Below are 22,474 nucleotides of genomic sequence, written 5' to 3' on the forward strand. Positions count from 1 at the left end.
TATGACAAACTATGCCCTAAAACCTATTTTCTAAAAATCTATTTTGATCAAAATTTATCATTTAGCCTTTTAAAAGGACTAATGTTTAGACAGCATTATATATATATATATATATATATATATATATATATATATATATATATATATATATATATATATATATATATATATATACATACATACAATTATTTACAAACCAGATTCCAAAAAAATTGCACACTTTACAAATGAGTAAAAAAATGAATGGAATAATTTACAAATCTCATAAACTTATATTTTATTCACAATAGAATATAGATATAACATATCAAATGTTAGAAGCGAGACATTTTGAAATATCATGCCAAATATTGGCTCATTTTGGATTTAATGAGAGCTACACATTCCAAAAAAGTTAGGACAGGTAGCAATAAGAGGCCTGAAAAGTAAAATGTACATAAGGAACAGCTGGAGGACCAATTTGCAACTTATTAGGTCAATTGGGAACATGACTGGGAATAAAAAGAGCCTTTCAGAATGGCAGTGTCTCTCAGAAGTCAAGATGGGCAGAGGATCACCAATTCCTCTAAAATTTTGTGGCACAACATGGAGCAATATCAGCAAGGAGTTTCTCAGAGAAAAATTGCAAAGAGTTTGAAGTTATCATCATCTACAGTGCATAATGTAAAGCGCTTTGGATGGCCATGTGGTCTGTTGAAAGCGCTATATAAATGCAGTCCATTTACCATTACCATAATATCATCCAAAGATTCAGAAAATCAGGAACAATCTCTGTGCTTAAGGCTCAAGGCCGGAAAACCATACTGGGTGCCTGTGATCTTCGGCCCTTAGATGGCACCACATCACATACAGACGCGGCAAAGTGGAAAACTGTTCTGTGGTCAGATTAATCAAAATTTGAAGTTTTTGGAAAACTGGGACGCCATGTCATCCGGACTGTAGAGGACAAGAACAACCCAAGTTGTTATCAGCGCTCAGTTCAGAAGCCTGCATCTCTGATGGTATGGGGTTGCATGAGTGTGTGTGGCATAGGCAGCTTACACATCTCGAAAGGCACCATCAATGTTGAAAGGTATATCCAAGTTCTAGAACAACATATGCTCCCATCCAGATGTCATCCCTTTACAGGGAAGACCTTGCATTTTCCAACATGACAATGCCAGACCAAATACTGCATCAATTACATCATCTTGGCTGCGTAGAAGAAAGATCCAGGTACTGAAATGGCCAACCTGCAGTCCAGATCTTTCACCCATAGAAAACATTTGGCACCTCATAAAGAGGAAGATTTAAGAAGACCTAAGACAGTTGAGCTTGTATTAGACAAGAATGGGACATTATTCTAACTGGCAACTTGTCTCCTCATTCGTTTGTCAGTCCCAGACATTTGCAGACTGTTATAAAAAGAAGAGGGGACACCACACAGTGGTAAACATGGTCTTGTCCCAACTTTTTTGAGATGTGTTGATGCCATGATATTTAAAATCAACTTATTTTCACCTTAAAATTGATAAATTAGCTCAGTTTAAACATTTGATATGTCATCTATGATGTATTCTGAATAAAATATTGCAATTTGAAACTTCCACATTGCATTCTGCTTTAATTCACAGTTTGTACAGTGTCCCAACTTTTTTGGAATCAGGTTTGTATTTCCATTAATTTCTAGTGCCCTGTAAAATGCATTAATTACCTTGTTATTGTTAATGTTATAAATATTAATTATTCTCTTGTTTTTATTTGATAAAAGTTTATAGTGTTTGATAAAACGATCTATTATTTTAAGGTACTCAGGTGAAGTCTGTAAAAATGTTTAAATTGTTTCGGTTCTTGCTAGAGATGTTTTGTCTACAATAAAATACAAAAGTGCAAAACCCCCAAAAATAGGCCTATACTTTAATAGAGTATATAGAAGCTTTATTACGAGTCTTTGCTGCTGCAGTAAAGTAAAAAATTCTATAAATTAATCATAGCAAACAAATCAAGCTCATTAGTCACATTTAATCATATAGTCAAAGCACTCATCAAATATCAAAGTCAATTCATTACCAGTATTTTCAATCTTAAACACACAAATCCCAAAAGAATGATGATCAAAAGCTTGCTTTTATTTCAGCGACATCAAAACATTCTGCTTAATTAAATCTGAATTATGCTATAATTTAATATTTAGAATATGCATTTCAACAATAGAAAGGACAACCATATTTGAGGGTTTGGTCTCTCTCACTCTTTACATATGATGGGTGTTTTTTTTGCAAGAAAGTTTAAAATGAATTAAAAGGCTGAAATAATTAAATCAAGGGGGCTTGTAATATAGTAAGTATTTTTGCTGTTTACCTAGTCCCATAATGCAACACAAAATGCACTTTAAAGGTACAAACAGTATCTCTGTTAAAGAAACAGTTCACCCAGAAATTAAAATTGTCTCACCCTCAGGTCATTCAAGTTGTAGATGAGTTTGTTTCTTCATCTGAACAGATTTGGAGAAATTTAGCATCATCACTTGCTCACTAATGGATCCTCTGCAGTGAATGGGTACTCATGTCCAAACGGCTGATAAAAACATAACAATAATCCACAAGCAATCCACACCACTCCAGTCCCTCACTTAATGTCTTCTCATCTGATTCGGGAGAAAAAAAATTACAGATCAAACATCTGTTTGGACTCTAGTTCTGACGGCACCCATTCACTGCAGAGGATCCATAAGTGAGCAATTGGACTTATTTTGGCCAGAAGTGAGAGTTTAAAATTAAACGTTAAAATCTTATGCAAATCTGTTCTGATGAAGAAACAAATTCATCTAAATATGCATTATACAGAAAAATAGAAAAAGCAGAAAACTAATTTTATATACACTGCAGCACTCTTATGTCACTTTTCATGGTTAATAATATCCAAATCGTAAATTACCTTTAAAAGCTTATGGGAAGTACATCATAAGGCTACTTTGGTGATGCCATGTTGCGATTAATCTCAAAATATTAATGAGCTCAACCGCAGATAATTTGTCAAGTGTTTTTTCACAGCGTAATTGAATGTATGACTGAATGCCTGACGTGCGTGAACACAGGTACCGATGGTCACGTTAGAGTCTTCAGCACCAATTTGCGCCATAGCGCAGCGTGCAGTGTGCGTCAGCGCTCAAGTGCAGCAGTCAAACACATTCTCACATAACACACTAAGCAGACACATAACTTTCTAAGGTAGGATTTGATTTACAATGGCTGATAACCTTAATTGCAGCAGCGGTAACTGCTCCAGTGCGCAGGAAGCGTTTGATTTATCCGAGGGACACTTTACACTCGTGAAAGCTGCGGTTCTTGGGTGTATTTTCGTGCTGGCAACATTTAGCAATTTATTCCTCCTCCATGCCCTTTGGAAAAGACGGAAAAGACGGACTCGAACTCAGCTGTTTCTCCTGCACCTGTGCCTGGCTGACCTGGTGGTCGCTTTCTTCCAAGTGCTGCCGCAGTTATCCATGGAGATTACGCACCGGTTCAAAGGCTCTGATCTGGTGTGCAGAGCGGTTAAGTATCTTCAAGTGGTCGGGATGTTCGCGTCCACGTATATGATCGTGGCCATGACCATAGATCGTTATCACGCGGTCTGCAAACCCATGGTGTCGTTCTTTAGAGGGTCTTTCCGCAGGTACGTTGCCATAAGCGCAGCATGGCTCATCTCCCTGGCGTTCAGCTCTCCGCAGATGTACATCTTCTCTCTCCAAGAAGTTGAGAAGAATGTTTTCGACTGCTGGGCGACGTTTATTGAGCCCTGGGGAGGTAGAGTATACATAACGTGGATCACTCTGTCCGTGTTTGTTCTGCCAGCCGTAATCTTGATGTATTGTCAGATAAAAATTTGCGCAGGGATCTATTTCAACATGAAGAGGAAAGCCTTGCAGAGCAGCACAGGTGATGGGCGCTCCAGCACTAAAGGGATATCAAGCGCAATGCTGAAGACTGTCAAAATGACTTTTATTATCATCCTGGTGTACACCCTCTGCTGGAGCCCGTTCTTCGTGGTCCAGCTCTGGTCAGCTTGGAGTCCAAGCAGTGCGCCCACGCAAGGTAAGTCAAAGTGGCTGTCCTGATATGCTTCTGTTTGGAATTTTTATTTAACTTTGTGACACATGTTTTGCAAGTTACCAAGTTACCAGTATTATCAGTTTATCAAGGAATATAAATATGCACAAAAAATAAACAAAAAGGCAAGCAGGGACTCAACATGCAGGTTTGCGTAAAACCTGATAATCATGTTCTCCAGTATGGAACATCATAAACGTCGATGGAAGAGCATCTATGTCACAAATCTGCTTATCTGATTATATGAGCCCCCTATGTCTTAAATATTTATTTTAAATGTTATCATAAAATATTACTAAATATTGTTCAATATTATATTTGTAAATATATATGTCCACATTTCCCCCCACTAAAACCCCTCTTTTATGTTTTTTATTAAAGAACTTTTTTTCTGTCCTACACAAAACTGTAAGCATTACAAATAAAAGCACAGCAAGGTGAAACTGTAAAACATCAAGAGTGCAAAACCAACACATCCACTCACCACACACACACACACACACACACAAACATACACAGTTATACACACTAGGATGGCTATAACCATATAGCCAAAACGAGTCTGAAAAACACTGAAAACTAAAATAAGAGGTTGAAATCAAATCAAACCCAGAACGATTAAGCTCTGATAAAAAATTATGTGTTAATTTTTGAAGCATTTTTATAGAACTGTAATGTTATGTGTAACAAAATGCTTTCTCTGTGTTCAGGTTTGACTATAGTAATTTTAAATAAATAGATTAGATAAAGTTGTCTTTGAGAATGTTTAAATATATATCCAATCCCAAAACTTAATATAAAAATAAATATTTATATCTAAAAACAACTATAGAATTTATAGGCCTTTTATATAGTGCTATACAGGAATATATAGGCTAAACAATGGTAAAGCAGATGTTTTTCTTATTTTACTAGTTTACTCCCACCAGATGGCACTAATCTGGCTTTAAAAAAATAATAATTTTACAGGCATCGACTCTATTTTAACATAAAATACTGCATTCATTGAAAATTTATATAAAAATAGGCCTGTATTTATTTATTTTTTAATTATTTTTTCAATGGGCAGAAATTCATCAAAATTATTGCATAAAAATTAATTAGTGCCAATATATTATCTCAAAATACAAAATAGTTAAAAAAGTTACATTTCAGGTGTCCGGTCACTTTTGACTGTGAAGATCACAAATGTGACTCCCAAATGAGGAGAACCAGAGGGCTAAATATTATCATAGAATATTTTTTAATATTTTACAATATAATGTTTTTTATATTTCTACATTTTTTAATATTGTTTTTATGTTCAGGTCTAAATACATCAAAAACAAATTTAATAGGAACTGTTTTTTTCACATCACAGGTTTTGTCCTACGTTTGACCACACATCTGTAAATATTGCAAATAAAAGTGTCATTAAAAAAAGTAAATATAAATATAAAATAAATATGATCATTAAAAAAATCTACATATTTGGCTTTTTAGTAAACTTTCTTTTTATGTTCAAGTTTAATTGCATTAAAATACAAATATTTTGAATAAGAAACTGTTATTATATAATACATACTACATTTATATAATATGTTTATTTATGCACTGGTGAATTATATAATGTCCCACATCAAATAATAAAAAATAAAAATGAGTGCCTACATATACTGGTATAACCACATGCTGTGGTGATATTAACTCTTTTGATAATGTGACTAAAGGCCCATCAATGTGTATAAGTCATCATTTATGTACTGTATATATGATTACTCACAATCATTTTCTGTTGTGGGAACTGTCTATTTCCCCTCAGCTGCAGATATAGCAGGTAAATAGGCATTAGTAAAACCATTCATTAGTAGCCAACAAAAGACCTGATCAGATTAAACTGAATCATGTGTAGACACCAGATGGTGCAAACAGGCAATATTATTGCCCAGAGCACACAATCGGCTCCAAGTCTGAACACTTCCTATATGTGCAATTTGTTATTTTGTGTGTGATTCTTTATTTACAGTCTCATATCTGTTCTACAGGTCCAGTGTTTGTCACTATCATGCTCCTCGCCAGTCTTAACAGCTGCACAAACCCATGGATCTACCTGTATTACAGCTAAAACCTCAAGGACACTGATCACCCACAGTTCCTGCTGCTGAAGACTGCATGGTCTTAGCACACACTTATACATAAGCTATTTCTAACAACTGAAGGGATTTTGGCTATGGAAAGTTGCTGCCTAATTTGGCAGGGTCATTTGTTCTTATTAAAATAAGAAATATACTATGTGTGCGGCTATAAAGGGAACAAAGGAGAACTGTTTCCTTGTAATTGTTGCATGTGCATGTGCTAAACTGTAAATGTATGTAACTGTAGATATTCAATGATTCTGACAGGTGTATGACTAATGGCACCTTGCCTTTGTGTGATAATGTGCCCTGTGATTTACAGGTAATGAACCAGTCTTGTATCAAGAGAATAGTGGCTCTTATTTAAAGAAAATCAACTTTTATTATAATTATTTCCCAATATAGAAAGATATTTAGCACATTTAGCATAAAAAGAATCTGCAGATGTGACTGTCATTGCATGTGTGTGTGTGTGTGCGTACGAAGAGAGAGTCTTTTGTTTAATTTATAAAGCACTATGAATTGTTTCTCTAACCTCTGTAAATTGCAATCCATTTAAAGTAATTAAAAAAAGAAACATTATTTCCCATTCCTCATTTAAATGATAATGCAAAAGAGCCTGTGTATAAAGCTGTATAGGATTAAAATGATGTGTGACGGTTTCCATAGTCACAGTGTTTTCTCGTGCTTTCACACACACTCATTTCTTTGTACTGCAAAGCCTGTTTTCTGTCAAAGTAACTGTGTAGAGAATGCCTTCACGCATTTTGAAATGTGTTCCTTAAATAAAGTGGAATGAAAGGAGAATGTTCCTTTACTAAAAACCGGGAATCATCAGTCAGCATTTTCAGTGATCAGATTCTTAATTATATTTCCCTCCAGTAATTTCTATGCTTCTATTCCCTCTGATCCCATAAATAATGAAGGAATACTGAATATTTAATGCATCTGAATATAGTTCCTCACATATTTGTAGATTAAAAACAGTTAATCTTTTGGATGAGAACTCATGTGTTTAATTATTCTCAAAATATGTATTTTAAAATATTTATTTAACTAGGCCATAACTGTGCACTTGTAGCATGTTTAAAAACTGATTAATCCCATGTATGCACCAAAAAAAGAATATTCTTCATCCTTCAAATGAAAAACAATTAAATAAATTAACTCACGAAAGAGACTTGGTTAATGTGCTTAAGTTACAACAGTAAAAACATGCAACAAAGCATCTAACCTTTGTGGAATTGCCAAATGACACAACATAATTGGTTTGCTTTTTCACTGCACAAACTTTGTTTGGATTTGAGGCAAAATGGAAGCCTAAGGCAACTGTATCCAAGGTAGCTGTTGGGAAATGGAATTAGAGCATTTAGAGGCTGATAAAAATGGTGGAGACCATTATTGCCAAGGGTCAGGATGGAAGGCAGAAGTGACAATAAGTCAGCATTTTATGCTCCTTATCAAATACAATAAAGTATAAATTATGTCATTAAGGAAATGGCCTCTAAAAAAATAGGAGATTGGAAAGTATTACAAAAACAGCTGATTTATTTTGAAATTGAATAGACCAGCATCACAGTACACACACACACACACACACACACACACACACAAAAACAGTGATGATGATATGATCTGACCTCCCAGACAAGACAAAATCCAGGTACATTCAAAGAACAGTGAACTTGTAGAGATGTTGTTATGTAAATTTATGTTTTTTTTTTTTTTTTTTTTTTTAAGGATAACACAAAATAAACCTAGTTGAACATACAAACTCCTTATCTTATTCATCACTTTAAAAACGTATGTACTTTAAGAAAATCATATATTTCAGACGCATAAAACTGGTTTACAAACATACTTGTAAAACAGGTATAATGATGTCTGACGGACAAAAACACTTTGTCCTTTGAGTGCGGGCCTTTAACTGTTGACAGCTCACGCCTGCTATCGAAACAGAAAGTGACGTTCCGTCGATGTGGACCAATGAAAACGCTCGTAGTCATTCATCGCGGGAGTCAGCCAATCGCGTTGCGAGTCGTGGAGCAGTAACTTTAGCGCTGTCACAGCGTTCAGGAAAGCGATCAGCTGTTCTTGGTTTGATGTAACTTTAGCACGGAAACCAGCAGCGGGTAAGTAAAAACCAGCAGTTGTCCTACATCTGAAATGTTTAACTTTATAGCTTATTCATATAGCTGTTTGCGATATGTTAGCGAATCATTCTGTTCTGTCGCATGTATTGAGGATGAGGATATAATGTTAAACAGGTAAAAAGATTGTAGCTGTCAAGAACATGTCCAGATCACAAATCAATAGCAATATGAAATTATACATTTCTTTAAGAAAATGAAGCTCTTTTTTAAATTCATATTTATAATTGAGAACTATTCAAAATATATCTGCATCTCTTTTTCGGCACAATCAAATATTAGGATTAATTGTTGCAAATTTACACCTATTCTTAATACAATCATGCAAACAATAATAAAGTAGAAGTTTTTTTATACATTTGGTACCTTTTGTGCTGATTAAAATGTTAAAAAAGTTGACACTGAAAAGAAATACAATACATATAGGCTACAGATGATATAATTCATACTGATTAAAATGTGTGTTTGCACTCACACTATATATATATATATATATATATATATATATATATATATATATATATATATATATAGATAGATAGATAGATAGATAGATATAGATATCTATCTATCTATCTATCTATCTATCTATCTATATATATATATATATATATATATATATATATATATATATATATATATATATATATACATACATAGATAGATAGACTGAAATACTCCTTTGAATTGTCTCCTGACACAAAACCAACAAATGTTGACAATGTTAACAGGTCGGACCACAGGCATGGCAACAGTTCAGTCAGCGTTCACTTTGGCTGTGAGCATTCTGCTCATCACAGAGTTCATTCTGGCCGAGAAAGACTACTACGAGGTCCTGGGTGTACCTAAAGATGCGTCTGACCGGCAGATCAAAAAAGCTTTCCATAAATTAGCCATGAGGTATCACCCTGATAAAAACAAAAGCCCTGATGCTGAGGAAAAGTTCAGAGAGATCGCCGAGGGTGAGTCAGCATACCTGTGTAAAACAACACATGACACACCCTTCTGAATACTTTATGTGATGATCAGTTATTAAAACTATGTGTTTTTCATTACCAGCATATGAAATACTATCAGATGACAATCGGAGAAAGGAGTACGATCAGATGAGGAGCAGCCCGTTCTCCAGAGAGAGTCCGAGAGGAGGCGCTGACCACTTCCATCAACATTTTAGCTTCAACTTCGATGATCTATTTAAAGGCTCTGACAAGTTTGGACACAATCCTCATTTGCATAATAAAAGGCATTTCGAGAGGCACTTTCAGGCCCACCAAGAAGCACGCAGCAGGCACAGGAGGCACTTTCAGCAGTCTTTCGGTGGTGACATATTCGATGATATGTTTGAGAATATGGAGAAGATGTTCTCTTTTAATGGACACCAGACTCGGGCTCAAAGCAAGTCTCACGGTTCCACCAGGCAGCACTGTAGGACTGTCACACAGCGAAGGGGCAACATGGTTACAACATACACAGACTGCTCTTGAGTTAATGTGCACATGGAAAAGTCTTTTGGCTGTGTGTATTGAGACCACAATTAATTCTGTTTTGCATCATTTCTGATCATCTGCAAGAATCATCACATATTTTTGGACATAACATCCCCAGTTTAGGGATCCTGTGTCTGCCTTTATACAAAATTCACCATTCACAGCATATTAATAATGTTATTAACGGCTAATATTAAAACTTATTCTCAGTAAACACGATGACCTCATCCAAATGGCTAAAAATACTTTTTCAGATATATTTTAAATACATTTCAAAACATTTTTGTTTTTGTTTTAGTTAAGTATTTCATTGTATATTTTTGGCCTCTTTATATATATATATATATATATATATATATATATATATATATATATATATATATATATATATATATATTGAGTCTAAATTGATTTACTCGATTTACTCAAAATCTTTTTTAAAATTACATTTAAAAATGTATTTTCTTGTTCTGTTTTATCTGAAAAAAAATATTTCCTAAAGCCTGTAAACATAGACAGTATTAAGCATATGTTTAGCATATGTTTTAATTATATCTGAAATATATTTTGGCCAGCAAAAGAAAGAAAAGAATATATAGCCAATGGGGGTGGGGGGGGGTGAAGTAGCACTTTAACTGTTGATTATTTATAAACTCTTAAGCTATCGATCATTTGTTAAGAAGTCAAGGTTTTGGGTCCTTAAAAGCATATTTTGTTTTTATGGTAAATGGCTTCCGCATTAGTTTACATCCAATGCCTTTAAAAAACACATAAATAAGTGTTTATCATAAAGATTATTTTGGAAGAGTCTTGAACCTGTTTGAGAAACTAGAAGACACTCAAAGTTTAGAAGTTAAAAAGGCTTGAAAGCGTGTAAAAGTTTGATTTGCTTGATTTTGCACAATATCATTTAATTATCTTTTTTGTTGTTGTTTGCTGTCCTCGGCAAGTATTTAACACAATTTGTATATCTTCCATCTCTGTTAACATCACACCAAAGCAAGTAGCTCTTTTGAAGGGGAATTCCCTTACATGTGCAATAATGATCAAGATCTTGCTGTTTAGGGATCCTGTTAGCTATAGGGCTTTCCTGAGGGGGGGAAATAACCCACACAGCTGTATATGTTCAAATAAATGTCGTGCTAAAAAAAACGGTTACTATTTTGTTTCAGGTTTGGTATCATGTTAAATTTCCAAGTTAATGGAAGGATATTATAGCAATTACCTGAGGCACTTGTACAACAAGCCATGTATAATCATTCTTGTTCGTCTAAATAACCATTGAATATATATGTATTGTACACTCCCTTTGGTTCTGGAAATGTGAATATATTTATTTGACTCTCCAAAGATTTTATCTATAGCAAGACACTTTTGTCAGTTAGTTTAATCTGAAAACTTGTATTGCTGTGCCAATAAACAATTACCTCATGTTGAAGCTTTGTGTACAGTCAGAATGAAAAGCAGTATTAAAAACCATATATATATATATATATATATATATATATATATATTTTTTTTTTTTTTTTTTTTTTTTTTTTTTTTACATAATGGAAAGCTAATGGTGTTCATGTTTTGTATTAGAAACTGGTTTTAGTTTAAATGTAACATGCATTTATTGTAAAATACATGCAAGCACTTGCTTGGGAATGAAAAAATGGAACAGAGCAGCTGATTCCATCATAAACTAATATTCACATCAATATCAATAATAATTTTGGACTTCCCAAAGAATCTTTCAGAACCTTTTTTCTCACTTTCTTGTCTAGAACTATTTAATGATAAAAAAAAAGAACCTTTGGAACAATAGAAAGTTAAGTTGGATGTTAATGGTTTTTCATTGAACCATGACCAATACGCCAATAAAGCCAATTTTTTTTTTTTTTTTTTTTTTTTTGTGAACATGCAAATGCAGGATAATATTCCAAGTGCTTAGTTAACCAAACTGGGGATGGTAGTTATTGACTTACATAGTTTTTGTTACTTCCATAGTTTGGTGGAAACTCATACAGGTTTGGAACAATTTGAGGATGAGTAAATACTGACAGAATTTTCATATTTGGGTGAACTATCCTTATAAAAATAATATTTGAAGATGAATTTCCTTTTTTTTTTTTGCTTCAATAACAGCAGCATGAACTTCACATGATTCTAAGATACCTATTTTTTCTAAATGGCAAACGATTTAAAATCTGGTTTATTGCGTTTGTTTTACAATTTGGTTTAAAAGTAAATAAATAAATGAAAAGTTATCAATTAGAAAAAAAAGAATAAATAAACAAGCTGATCTAAGGAATATAATTAATCTGCTTTGTAATCAAAACAACCAAATAAATAAATAAATGCTTAACTTGTCTTAAGGTTAAAATGAATTGTATTGCTTTTGTAAATAAAAATAAATAAATAAATAAAGTGAAAAAATAATTAATTCAAATGTTTAGCTTCCCTTAAGGTTGAAATGAATACAACTCATGTGTTTCTGTAAAACAAACAAACAAAACAACCAAACAAACGAACAGAACTGAACAAAAACAAACATTTTAGCTGCCCTTAAGTTTGAACAGAATTTTCTTTTATAATCAAAATAGACAAATAAATACATAACAAATGTATTAGCTCCCCGTACGTTTGAAAGTGATACAACTCATTTGCTTTTATAATCCAAACAAACAAACTAGTAAATTAAACATGTTTTAGCTGTTCGAAAGGTTAAAAGGATTACAAATGATTTGCTTTTGCAATCAAAGTAACAACAGTTAAGGTTTGGGCCGGCTGTTAACCTCCTCTAATTGGATAGAAGACCACAAATGGTTTGCCATAAAGCTCTGGTATTAAATATACAAATGAGTCAAGCCAGGCCTAACAACAACAATCCGAGCGGTATTGTTTTCTTACCCAGAATCAGTAAGCCACGTTACTGAGGTTATCAGGCAGCTTAAGTGATCTGTTTACCTGTGCAGGCACTTTGGGAACTTATTTTGATTGAGTGCCAGTAAATAAAGAAGTTGAATAGGAGCTGTGTTGTGGTTACACTGCCCTTCCCTCATTGGGTTTGGTATTAATGGTCCTTTTGAATAGGGGTTGAAGAGAAGGGGAAGGAAAGCAGCTCTTTGTTTGAAAAGATAAAGCCCTCGCTACTGCTTCAGCAGAAAATGTAAATACTTTGGCAACGCATACATAAATTCATAAACCAATGGAAAAATTCACACAAACATTTAAAGACAGATAGCGAGGAAGGGATGGATCCAAAACAAGGCTTATTTAAAGGCTGTATAGATTTTTTTATATAACCTTAGAGTTAATCATTCATTTATTATTTACATATTTAACTTAACTTTTTTTTTATTGGTAAGTGTTCAGTTGTTATCTTTCTGTAATTTCAGATGTCAAACAGAAGTGACTCATTGACACACATTTTCTACTTTTTTTAATGCTTAAGATTACAGTATCCTTCAAGCACAGTTTCCCACATTTTATCATCCACAGCAGACAGGAAACAATTCCAAGGTTTGCCACAGATGTTGCAGAACAGTTAGACCCTGTCAACAGTAGAAGAAAAAAAAAAAAGAGGAAAAAAAACAGGTATGTGGTGTGTACAAAAATAAGTTTCAAAAGAAAATTTCCCAACAATGAAACTATTTTGCATTACAAATGATGGAAAATATTATTGTCCCCAAACCTTTGAAAGGTTTGAATTGTGTGTGTGTGTGTGTGTGTGTGTGTGTGTGTGTGTGTGTGTGTGTGTGTGTGTGTTTTCATGGATATATTTGGGGTCAGTAAGATTTATTTTATTATATTTAATTTGAAAGAAATTTATAGTTTTATTCAGCAACAGTGCATTGAATTGGTCAAAAGTGACAGTTGAAAAAATAAATGCTGCTTTTTTACACTTTCATTTAATCAAAATTGAAATGTGAAACAAAATGTGTTGTGGTTTTTATAAAAATATTAAACAGTTCAACTTTTTATATGTTCATGAAAAACTGTCGATCATAAAATATATATAAAAAAAAGAAAATGCAATAATATTTCGCAGTATTACTGTTTTCTTTCAACATCATTAAAAATCTTACAGCCCCCAAACGTCTGAATAGTAATGTAAAGTAATGTGGGGTTTATTGTGCAAGCTGTGACAGCTGTTTTCTTTTGTAGATAATTTATATATTGTTCATTTTAATTTATGGAAGTCTGAATATAATTTTGAGTTAAACCGTGTAATTATTATTGTTCCTAATAAAGTTATCACAAAAAGTTGTCCGATTTTTCCTGACATTTACAAGACTTTCATCTTGTGTATGTTGAATGTATAGATGCAACAAACATAACAAACAAATATAACAGCCTGTTTTGCCAGGGGATTCAGAATATAACTGATGAACTATTATCAGTGAGATTTGACGTTTACACAGTTTGGGGCCATATATTTTCACCAAACACGGCACAATTACATGCATATTGATTATTTGCCAGAACACAGCAATCTCAGTCGAGTGAAGTGCTGAAGTCTCACAAAATCTACCCGGGTTCTTTTATCAGTAAGCCTCTTTACTTTCATTCTCTGCGCACCTGAAAGGGGAACTACAAGAGCCAGTCAGTTGATATTTAAAACGTGTGTCATGAGAAGGTGAAATGAATTAACTGCTGTTTTATGAGCTTACAACAATACATGGCATAAGGACTAAAATGTTTTGATGGTTTGCCTTCAGCTTGACAGATAAACAATAGTTTGTATTCAAGATTTTCATCTTTCAGTATTTCTTTTTGCACGTTTAGTTGACAATACATCACTAATATGAATACGTGTACGAGTTTCCGAAACTACTTTTTCACACTCACGGAATCTGGCTAAAATGAATGAAAAAGCATTGAATTGGTGCCATTTTTTTTTTTTTAGATATGGATGAAAGGAACATGAAAATCCATATACACACACAAAAACACTTGTTTTCTGAAGCGTCCGTGAAATCTCTCAGCATTCTGCAGCTTTTCTCTTGCTGTGATTATCAGATTGGTTATTGTTTGGTGCTTCTCAACACATTTTTACAGGACCAATAAACTAAAGTGCCGTTGACAGCTTCTGACAGGAAATGCAAATGTTTTCACAAAGGAGAAGGAATCCTGGATAAACTAGTGGTTAGTCCCTCTCTCTCTTTCTCTCTTTCTCTCTTTCTCTCTTTCTCTCTCTCTCCCCACTGTCTATCTTTTTTTTCATGGATGGAAATATGGAGATTATAGAATAGAGGACTATGAGTCCTACCTGGTCTTCATTTCCAAAAAGAGAAGTAGAGTATCACCGACTGCTCAATGGTATGTTGACGTGGCACATTTAAATGGACCCATGTATAAAACAGACCACATTGCTTAGTTGGACAGTAAATCAGTAGTCCTTCTACAATATATCTGTCCACATTTAATCACTGAGACATAGAAGATATTTCCAGTTGTACACAGGCGAGCTCTACATAGATGCAGAATTAGGTTTTCCAAGGCCAGAATGGTGAGTTTGTTTGCCTCAAGTTTACTGAAGTTCATCAATTGTTTCAGAAATGTATTATATTATATTATATTATATTATATTATATTATATTATATTATATTATATTATATTATATTATATTATATTATATTATATTATATTATATTATATTATATTATATTATATTCATGGTTGATTTTATTATTTATTCATTAGAAACCACAGGCACATATTTAATATATTTTCTACATCTAGAAGATTTTGATAAGAAACAAGACATCTCTAATATACAGTCCTTATTTCAGAAATATGTACAAAATTCAAATTCATGCCTTCATTTTTCATTTTTTTTTCTTGCTTTCTCACAGGGATCTCTTGACAATGACATTAATCAAGATTTTCAGGATGCCATTGATGTAATTCAGCGTCACTCTCAGATCCGACACTGTGACAACGGTACCAGAAATCAATATATTATGCAAGAGTATTAAGTATAAATGCTCATTATCATCATTTTAATAATTAATCTTCTAATGATCTCTTTCAGAAAATAAATACTATGAGAATTTGGGAAGTCAACAGTCCTCTGTGAGACATGCCATCTCATACTATCAGTTCACACCTCATTTCGAGCCTCCAGGACCGGTGTTTGACTGGAATGAATCCTCGGTAGGTTTACAACTCGTTTCATTTCTCACTTGAATTGTTTCAATCGGTTATGCTGCAATATTTAGACACATGTTTTGTCTCTCTGTATCTGCAGTCATGGTCTCACATTGGGCCAGATGTGTCTCTGGGGCCACTGTGTTCCGCTGACTCTTCAGCGTTTTACTCGAGTTTACCACAGCGCCACGGAAAAGGTACAACATTATTAGCTTTTTTGTGAGTTTGAAATGTAATAATTCAATATGTGTGGGATAGTATATGCTAACATTAAAAATATGTTCTGGATCGAAAAAAGTTAAATCACTTTTTTTACAGTAGACATTAGATATTACCGTACTCCTAAAACAGACTGTTCAGCTTTTTCACGGTTCACAGTTTTCAACAAAGTTGAGTTCTTCATAATACAGAAGTGCTGAATGCATCGTGTATTCCTCTTCCTCATTAGGCCGTAAGAAGTTACGCTTATATGAATATTTGCACGAGGCTCTTCACGATGACAACATGGGCGACTCCATCCAATGGACGGACCGAGGAAGCGGGATCTTCCACTTCATCTCCAAAAATAAAGAAAAACTGGCCGAATGCTGGGGTCAGCGCAAGGGCAACCGCAAGACCATGACCTACCAGAAAATGGCACGCGCTCTCCGCAACTACAGCCGCACGGGTGAGATTGTCAAAGTGCGTCGCAAGCTCACCTATCAGTTTAACCCAGCTATACTGCAGCGATTGAGTTCACTGTCAGGCTACAGCTCGGGCCCTTCGTCCAGAGACATGGCCCTTCATCAGCAAGGCTCTGCTGAGCACGTCTACTACAGCTCTCCTCTACAGGACTGTCATTACTGGTACGGCCAATGCTCTTACCAGGCCGAGTACGATCTTGCTACTGTGCTGACAATGCACGAGGAGCCCAAAATTGGCGTTTCAGCTCAGTGATTCTCAAAAGAGCCCTTTTCTGTCATGCCATGAATTCTGACATTTCTGTCCTTTACATGGGAGATTCTTGCAAATAAACTTTGACATCGCAAAAATGTACAAAATTACCCACAGTGCTTTAGAAATGAGTGGATGCATGTAAATAGTTAAAAGTTTGTTTGTTTGTTTGTTTTTGAAAGAAATTAAGACTTCTGTCAGTAAGGATGCATTTAATTGATAAAAAAAAAAGACAGCAAAGATTTTCATTGTTTTACAAAAGATTTCTATATCAAATACATTTTTTTTTATATAAATATCACAAAAAAATCTGCATTGACATTGCAGGAATAAATTACAATTGAAAATAAATTAAAACAGAAAAGTTAATTTACATTCTAAATTGAAATAATATTTCAAAAAAAATATATATTTTATCTTTTTTTTTTTTTGGGGGGATCAAATAAATGCAACCTTGATGAGCATAAGAGACTTCTTTAAAAAAAAAAAATGGACCCCAAGCTTTTGAACCACTGTGTATATGTACAGTGGCCCTAAAAAGTATTTGGACACTCAAAATATGTTAACTATTGTATGAAAAAATATAAAACCAAATAACCCTTCTTTAAAATGACAGTAGAGCGAGCACTTTTTTAAACAAAACATTCAATCAATAGTTTTTAAATAATAATAAAAAAAAAAGGTTCATAAAATATTTTTTTGTGTTCCTGTGGCTCAAGGGGTTGGTGGGGGTGGGTTCGATTCCCAGGGGAAAATATGTTAGTCTGAATGCACTGTAAGTCGCTTTGGAAAAAAGCGTCTGCTAAATGCGTACATTTATTTAATTTATTTTGATATTTTGTATGCAATTAAATAACGTTATTATTATGTAAGTGTCTTATATCTACTTTTTGGAATCACTCTACTGTTTGTTATAAGTCTGTCTTCATATTTACTTGTTTACATAAGATCATTTGTTTTATCACTCAAATAAAGTTTCCTTGTCTTGAAAAAAATCCCAGTCAATTTGTTTGTTAAACTCTCCAATGTAAAACACATACGCTTGAAGCCGCTGTATAAACTTTTGCGCTGATTTCTTTGCAAATGCACTGGGCCGAGCTTATCTAATTCACAGAGAAAGGATTGTTTGTGAGGGCTTTCTGTGTCATATTACAAACCGATCTCAAATCATCTTCCTCTTTGAAAGATAGCGATCAGACTCTAATGCAGTGCTGCTGTATAATTTTCATACTGGACAATAAACACTGGAGTCATAACAACCGTGCTGTTTTATGACTGAAGTTTTCTCATCTATGTTGCTTTCCCTGGTTTTCTTTTTCAACATTTCAAATTTCTCGATCATTTGAGCACAGATGAATGTGTTTTTTTAATGTGGAGCCTGCGTGTCATTGTTAGGTGGCTGTGGTTGTTATCTGTAAGAGTGAAGAGGATGTGGTTACTGGTTCCATAAAGGTGGATGCTAGAGATGTGTGTTAGACCGAGATCAGGGTGTGGATGTTTGGGCCGACAGAAACTGTGGTTTTGGGTCCAAAAATGGCTGGTTATTTATGCACGTATGGTCGTAGATCATTTGAGAAAGGCCCGTTCACTCCCACAGCCCCCTTGCTATTGATAAAAAGAGGTCTGCACCTTTTCGACAAGACAGTTTTGTGGAAAACACACTAATAGTAACAAATTCTCCTTTACTTAAAGTATTGGTTATTCAATAATACAAGGACACCTGAAACAGCAATAACGAGTAAGGATCACACTAACACGAACATGGTAAGAACCGATCCTTTTTACTGTTTTGTTCTTTAGTGTTTATCATTCAGTGGACAATTCTAAATGTGTCAGTGACATTACAGCAAACTAAACGCTTTTTAGTGGCCGAGTTAAAAAAATAGTTGTTTCTTCTTACCAGAACCGTCAGCAGGAATATCAGACTGATTTGGAGGTGATTCTGGAATTTCTTGAGGAGCATTACAGACAGGAATCTCGAAGAAAAGCCCTATGGAACAGTAAGAAGGACGCTTACTGAACTCTGTTTTCATTTGCGCTTTGTTTTCAACTCATTGCAATGAAAATCAACCCAAAATCAAGCGTGCTTCATTGCATTCTATGTGCACTTGTAGTGTAATTGTACAAATCTTAAAAGTGTATGAGCACACGTATTTTAGTGTGTTGACTAACATACTAAAGCATAAGCAAAGTACCTGATTTCATTTTTACTGCAGTGTGTTATTCGATATTACATTTAGCAACATATCATTTACTAAAATAAAGCAGTTTATATATTTTAAATGTATTGAATTGCAACTTTCGGTCACACTTTATTTTAAGGTCCAATTCTCACTATTAACTAAACATTAACTATGACTTTTGCCTCAATTAACTCCTGATTTGCTGCTTATTAATAGTTTATAAGGTAGTTGTTAAGTTTAGGGCATTGGGTAGGATTATGGATGTCATGCATTATATGTACTTTATAAACACTAATAAATAGCCAATATGTTAATAATAGGCATGCTAATAAGCAACTAGTTAATAGTGAGAATTGGACCCTATACTAAAGTGTTACCCAACTTTCATATTACAAATGAGTAATTACAAATGTATCTAAATGCAAGTTAGTACACTTTTAAGAAAACAGATTTCAGAAAGACAATAGAATAAAAATATAAATTAACATACAAAGATGTACTTAAGTGGGTCAAAAAAAGTTTTGGTTAAATGCATTTAAAATCATTTTAAATGATAATACAGTACAGTTAAATGTAAATGCATCATGCAGTTAAGTCTCTGACTGCTTATTTTTAGCTCACACTTATTCCCCTAAAGTATATTATTAATGATCAGTTCTCTTTTTAAAAGTATGCATACTTTATGCATTTGTGTATGTCTTTTTCACAAGGCAATATTGTCCATTGACTTTTACTGCACGGATAAAAAAAAAAAAAACACTGAAATGATCAGTCTGTGTATCATCACTAAACTGGTTTTGTACTTCACTGGCAGCAAGTGATCTTTCTGTCATGTCAACCAGTGAAGATGTGGACATATCTAGAGAGAAGTTACCTGCTGGAGAGCATTCTAACATTGTGCTAGAAAAAGAAAAGTCCCAGCTGCAGCCTCCTGCACCTGCAGCTCAGCAGGTAAACCATTCAGTTCAACACTTTGTGTCAATCATGCACCAGTTCTTTTCTATTTTAAAACCAAGTTCTTTTGTCAAATCAACAGGTCATGGGATCTCTGGCCAAAGCAAACGGATCAGACTCATATAAAGACAGTGGAATGAATTGCAACAGCAACGCTGTCGATCAGTCAGCAGTCCTTCACAATGCACCTGACGGGCAAGTGTTAAACGCACTAAACGGACCAGAGAGACCTTTAACGCTGAATACAACACCTGAAAAGTGTGCCGAATCATTGCCCAGCATTACACCAGCAGAGAAAGGTCAGTTCTGCTTTTGTGGTTTATTTTGATGCTATCTCGAAGGTGAGGAATAACCTAGAGGAACTGCAGCATGGGAGCGGCCTGTCCTACCCATAACTGCCAAATAGAATCTCAGTTCTCCCTCATTTTCTCTGGTCTTGTGCACCATTGATGTGTTAGAGATGCTTATCTTAATTACGCCTATCGTAATACAAGCCTGTTTTTATGGGAAATCGTTTCCATAGGCCTTTGCGACCCCCTTCACGCACAAACGCACACACTCGAACACTGTTTGACCGCAGTCATCTCTATGATTGCAGGAAAAAAACTACGTCTTTTCCACTTCATGTTCGAGATGCTGGAGGACCCAGGCATGGCCCACTGTGTGTCCTGGGTGCCTGCTTCGGCAGGCGTCTTCCGCTTTTCTGCCAGACACAAGGAGCGCGTGGCTGAGCTATGGGGCCAGAGGAAGGGCAACCGGATGCCCATGACCTACCAGAAAATGTCCCGTGCCCTGCGAAATTACGCCCGCTCGGGGGAGATCATTAAAGTGAAAAAGAAACTGACTTATCAGTTTAGTTTAGCAACCCTCTCTACTTTACAGAGCCAACATGGTGTAAAGAAAGCAGCGTGCGGATCAAAATGAGAACTGAATGATTGTGTGTTACGGTCAATATTTGTTACTCTCATGATATCTTAATTGCCTTGGTAACAGGAGGAGGGTAAAGTTAGTTTCTATTTTTCTTTCTCGATGAAGGTGATAAACTGGTGTTTTGTATAGCAGAATCTTACCCTAAATAATTAACTGTTTGCTGTTCTTTGCATAGTATGATGCATTATAAAAACATGTCCTTTATAAATAAATAAAACTAATTCATATATAGTGAATCTATTTCTTTATAATATATAACTGTTTCTTTATCAGTTTTTCAGATGGCATTTGAAAAGAGGCAAAACAAATAAACACAGATTAAATATCTTCTTCCTGCACTGCTCATTTGTTTCCAGTAGGTGGCAAACTTGCTACGCTGCTTTTATGTGGATTTTGTCACTTGCTGGTTTTACTCATTACAGTTGTACTTTCTCTCTCTCTCTCTCTCTCTCTCTCTCTCTCTCTCTCTCTCTCTCTCCCTTTCTTTAGTTTTTCTGGACAACGACATAACTGTTAACAACTTAATGGCACAAAGCTGATGTCAAACATTACAAATTACATTGTGATTTCTAACATCTCTTTCTTTTTTGTCTTTACAGAGTTAAAGTGCAGATCGATGTTTTAGTATTATGTTCTATTATAGTATTTATCATTATTTGAATTAGATTCTATTTTCAGTGTTTCTGTTTAGTTTTAATACAATTGTATGCTATTGTAACCTCTTTATTAGTATATTTAGCTTTAACTTATTGATTACTTTTATTATTTTTTTATTATTATTTTTATGTTTTATTTCAGTAAGTTGCCAATGCAAAAAAAAAAAAGTTGCAAAAAAAAAAAAAAAAAAAAAAATAGAAAGAAAACAGGTTAAGGTTTTTCATATAATATTTATATTTTTCAGCTCTATTTCAATTAAAGATAATTATATTTTAAGAGTTAATTTTAGTTTTACTCACAAAACGCATTTGGAAACCCGTGTAATGGATAAAAATGTATAATTATCATTGAATGATGTATCAAAATCTCAAATCAAATTATGCTTTGCTTTTCTCAGAAATTGCTTAGATTTTCTGATCCATTTTTTTCAATTAGCATTTTTTAGTGAATGCATGAAGCCAAACAGTTTGAGCACGATCATTTTACCGTTTAAAACCAAACAAACTTCTTTCCGTGAAACGCTTAATGTGCATGTGCTGTCTTTCTTTACAATAAATGCGAATTGCATTGAGATTTAGTTTTTTTGCATGAATTTTTAAGCATGGGTTAAATGTTTGAATGCTTTTTAGAGACACTGTAAGCAGCTGTTGAGGCCGATCTCTTTACTGGCATCATTGTGGATACTGAAGTTGGACCCAGAGCTACTGAAAACACTCTACTAAAAGACAGATTGACTCTCTCTGACTGACTGACCGGCCACAGGGAGCTCCTCACACATGGTATTGTGCGATTCATAGATGGTCTTTCTCTCCTTTTATAGTCCCAAAGAGTTTTATTGA

The 22,474-nt window shown here is 34.3% G+C and overlaps 4 protein-coding genes across 4 annotated transcripts; all 4 read left to right on the forward strand.

The window, feature by feature from the left end:
• Nucleotides 1-2,533: 2,533 nt before the first annotated feature.
• On the forward strand, nucleotides 2,534-7,219 carry LOC113062591 (vasopressin V2 receptor-like). The gene is made up of 2 exons (XM_026232539.1): nucleotides 2,534-4,073; nucleotides 6,113-7,219. Exons 1-2 carry the CDS (start codon nucleotides 3,227-3,229, stop codon nucleotides 6,190-6,192), a joined length of 927 nt encoding a protein of 308 aa, XP_026088324.1. The 5' UTR covers nucleotides 2,534-3,226; the 3' UTR covers nucleotides 6,193-7,219.
• A 1,029-nt stretch (nucleotides 7,220-8,248) lies between these two features.
• Nucleotides 8,249-10,174, forward strand: LOC113062596 (dnaJ homolog subfamily B member 9). Its single transcript, XM_026232552.1, has 3 exons — nucleotides 8,249-8,334; nucleotides 9,084-9,314; nucleotides 9,412-10,174. Exons 2-3 carry the CDS (start codon nucleotides 9,098-9,100, stop codon nucleotides 9,834-9,836), a joined length of 642 nt encoding a protein of 213 aa, XP_026088337.1. The 5' UTR covers nucleotides 8,249-8,334; nucleotides 9,084-9,097; the 3' UTR covers nucleotides 9,837-10,174.
• A 5,044-nt stretch (nucleotides 10,175-15,218) lies between these two features.
• On the forward strand, nucleotides 15,219-17,134 carry spic (Spi-C transcription factor (Spi-1/PU.1 related)). Its single transcript, XM_026223273.1, has 5 exons — nucleotides 15,219-15,336; nucleotides 15,684-15,771; nucleotides 15,863-15,984; nucleotides 16,079-16,175; nucleotides 16,427-17,134. The coding sequence occupies exons 1-5, from the start codon at nucleotides 15,334-15,336 to the stop codon at nucleotides 16,912-16,914; spliced, it is 798 nt and encodes a 265-aa protein (XP_026079058.1). The 5' UTR covers nucleotides 15,219-15,333; the 3' UTR covers nucleotides 16,915-17,134.
• Nucleotides 17,135-18,264: 1,130 nt separating this feature from the next.
• spi2 (Spi-2 proto-oncogene) lies at nucleotides 18,265-21,321 on the forward strand. The gene is made up of 5 exons (XM_026223279.1): nucleotides 18,265-18,675; nucleotides 18,815-18,911; nucleotides 19,909-20,045; nucleotides 20,131-20,347; nucleotides 20,647-21,321. Exons 1-5 carry the CDS (start codon nucleotides 18,673-18,675, stop codon nucleotides 20,970-20,972), a joined length of 780 nt encoding a protein of 259 aa, XP_026079064.1. The 5' UTR covers nucleotides 18,265-18,672; the 3' UTR covers nucleotides 20,973-21,321.
• Nucleotides 21,322-22,474: the final 1,153 nt, after the last annotated feature.

The sequence above is a fragment of the Carassius auratus genome, chromosome 4, assembly GCF_003368295.1.
Source record: "Carassius auratus strain Wakin chromosome 4, ASM336829v1, whole genome shotgun sequence".
In the NCBI taxonomy this organism is placed as follows: domain Eukaryota; kingdom Metazoa; phylum Chordata; class Actinopteri; order Cypriniformes; family Cyprinidae; genus Carassius; species Carassius auratus.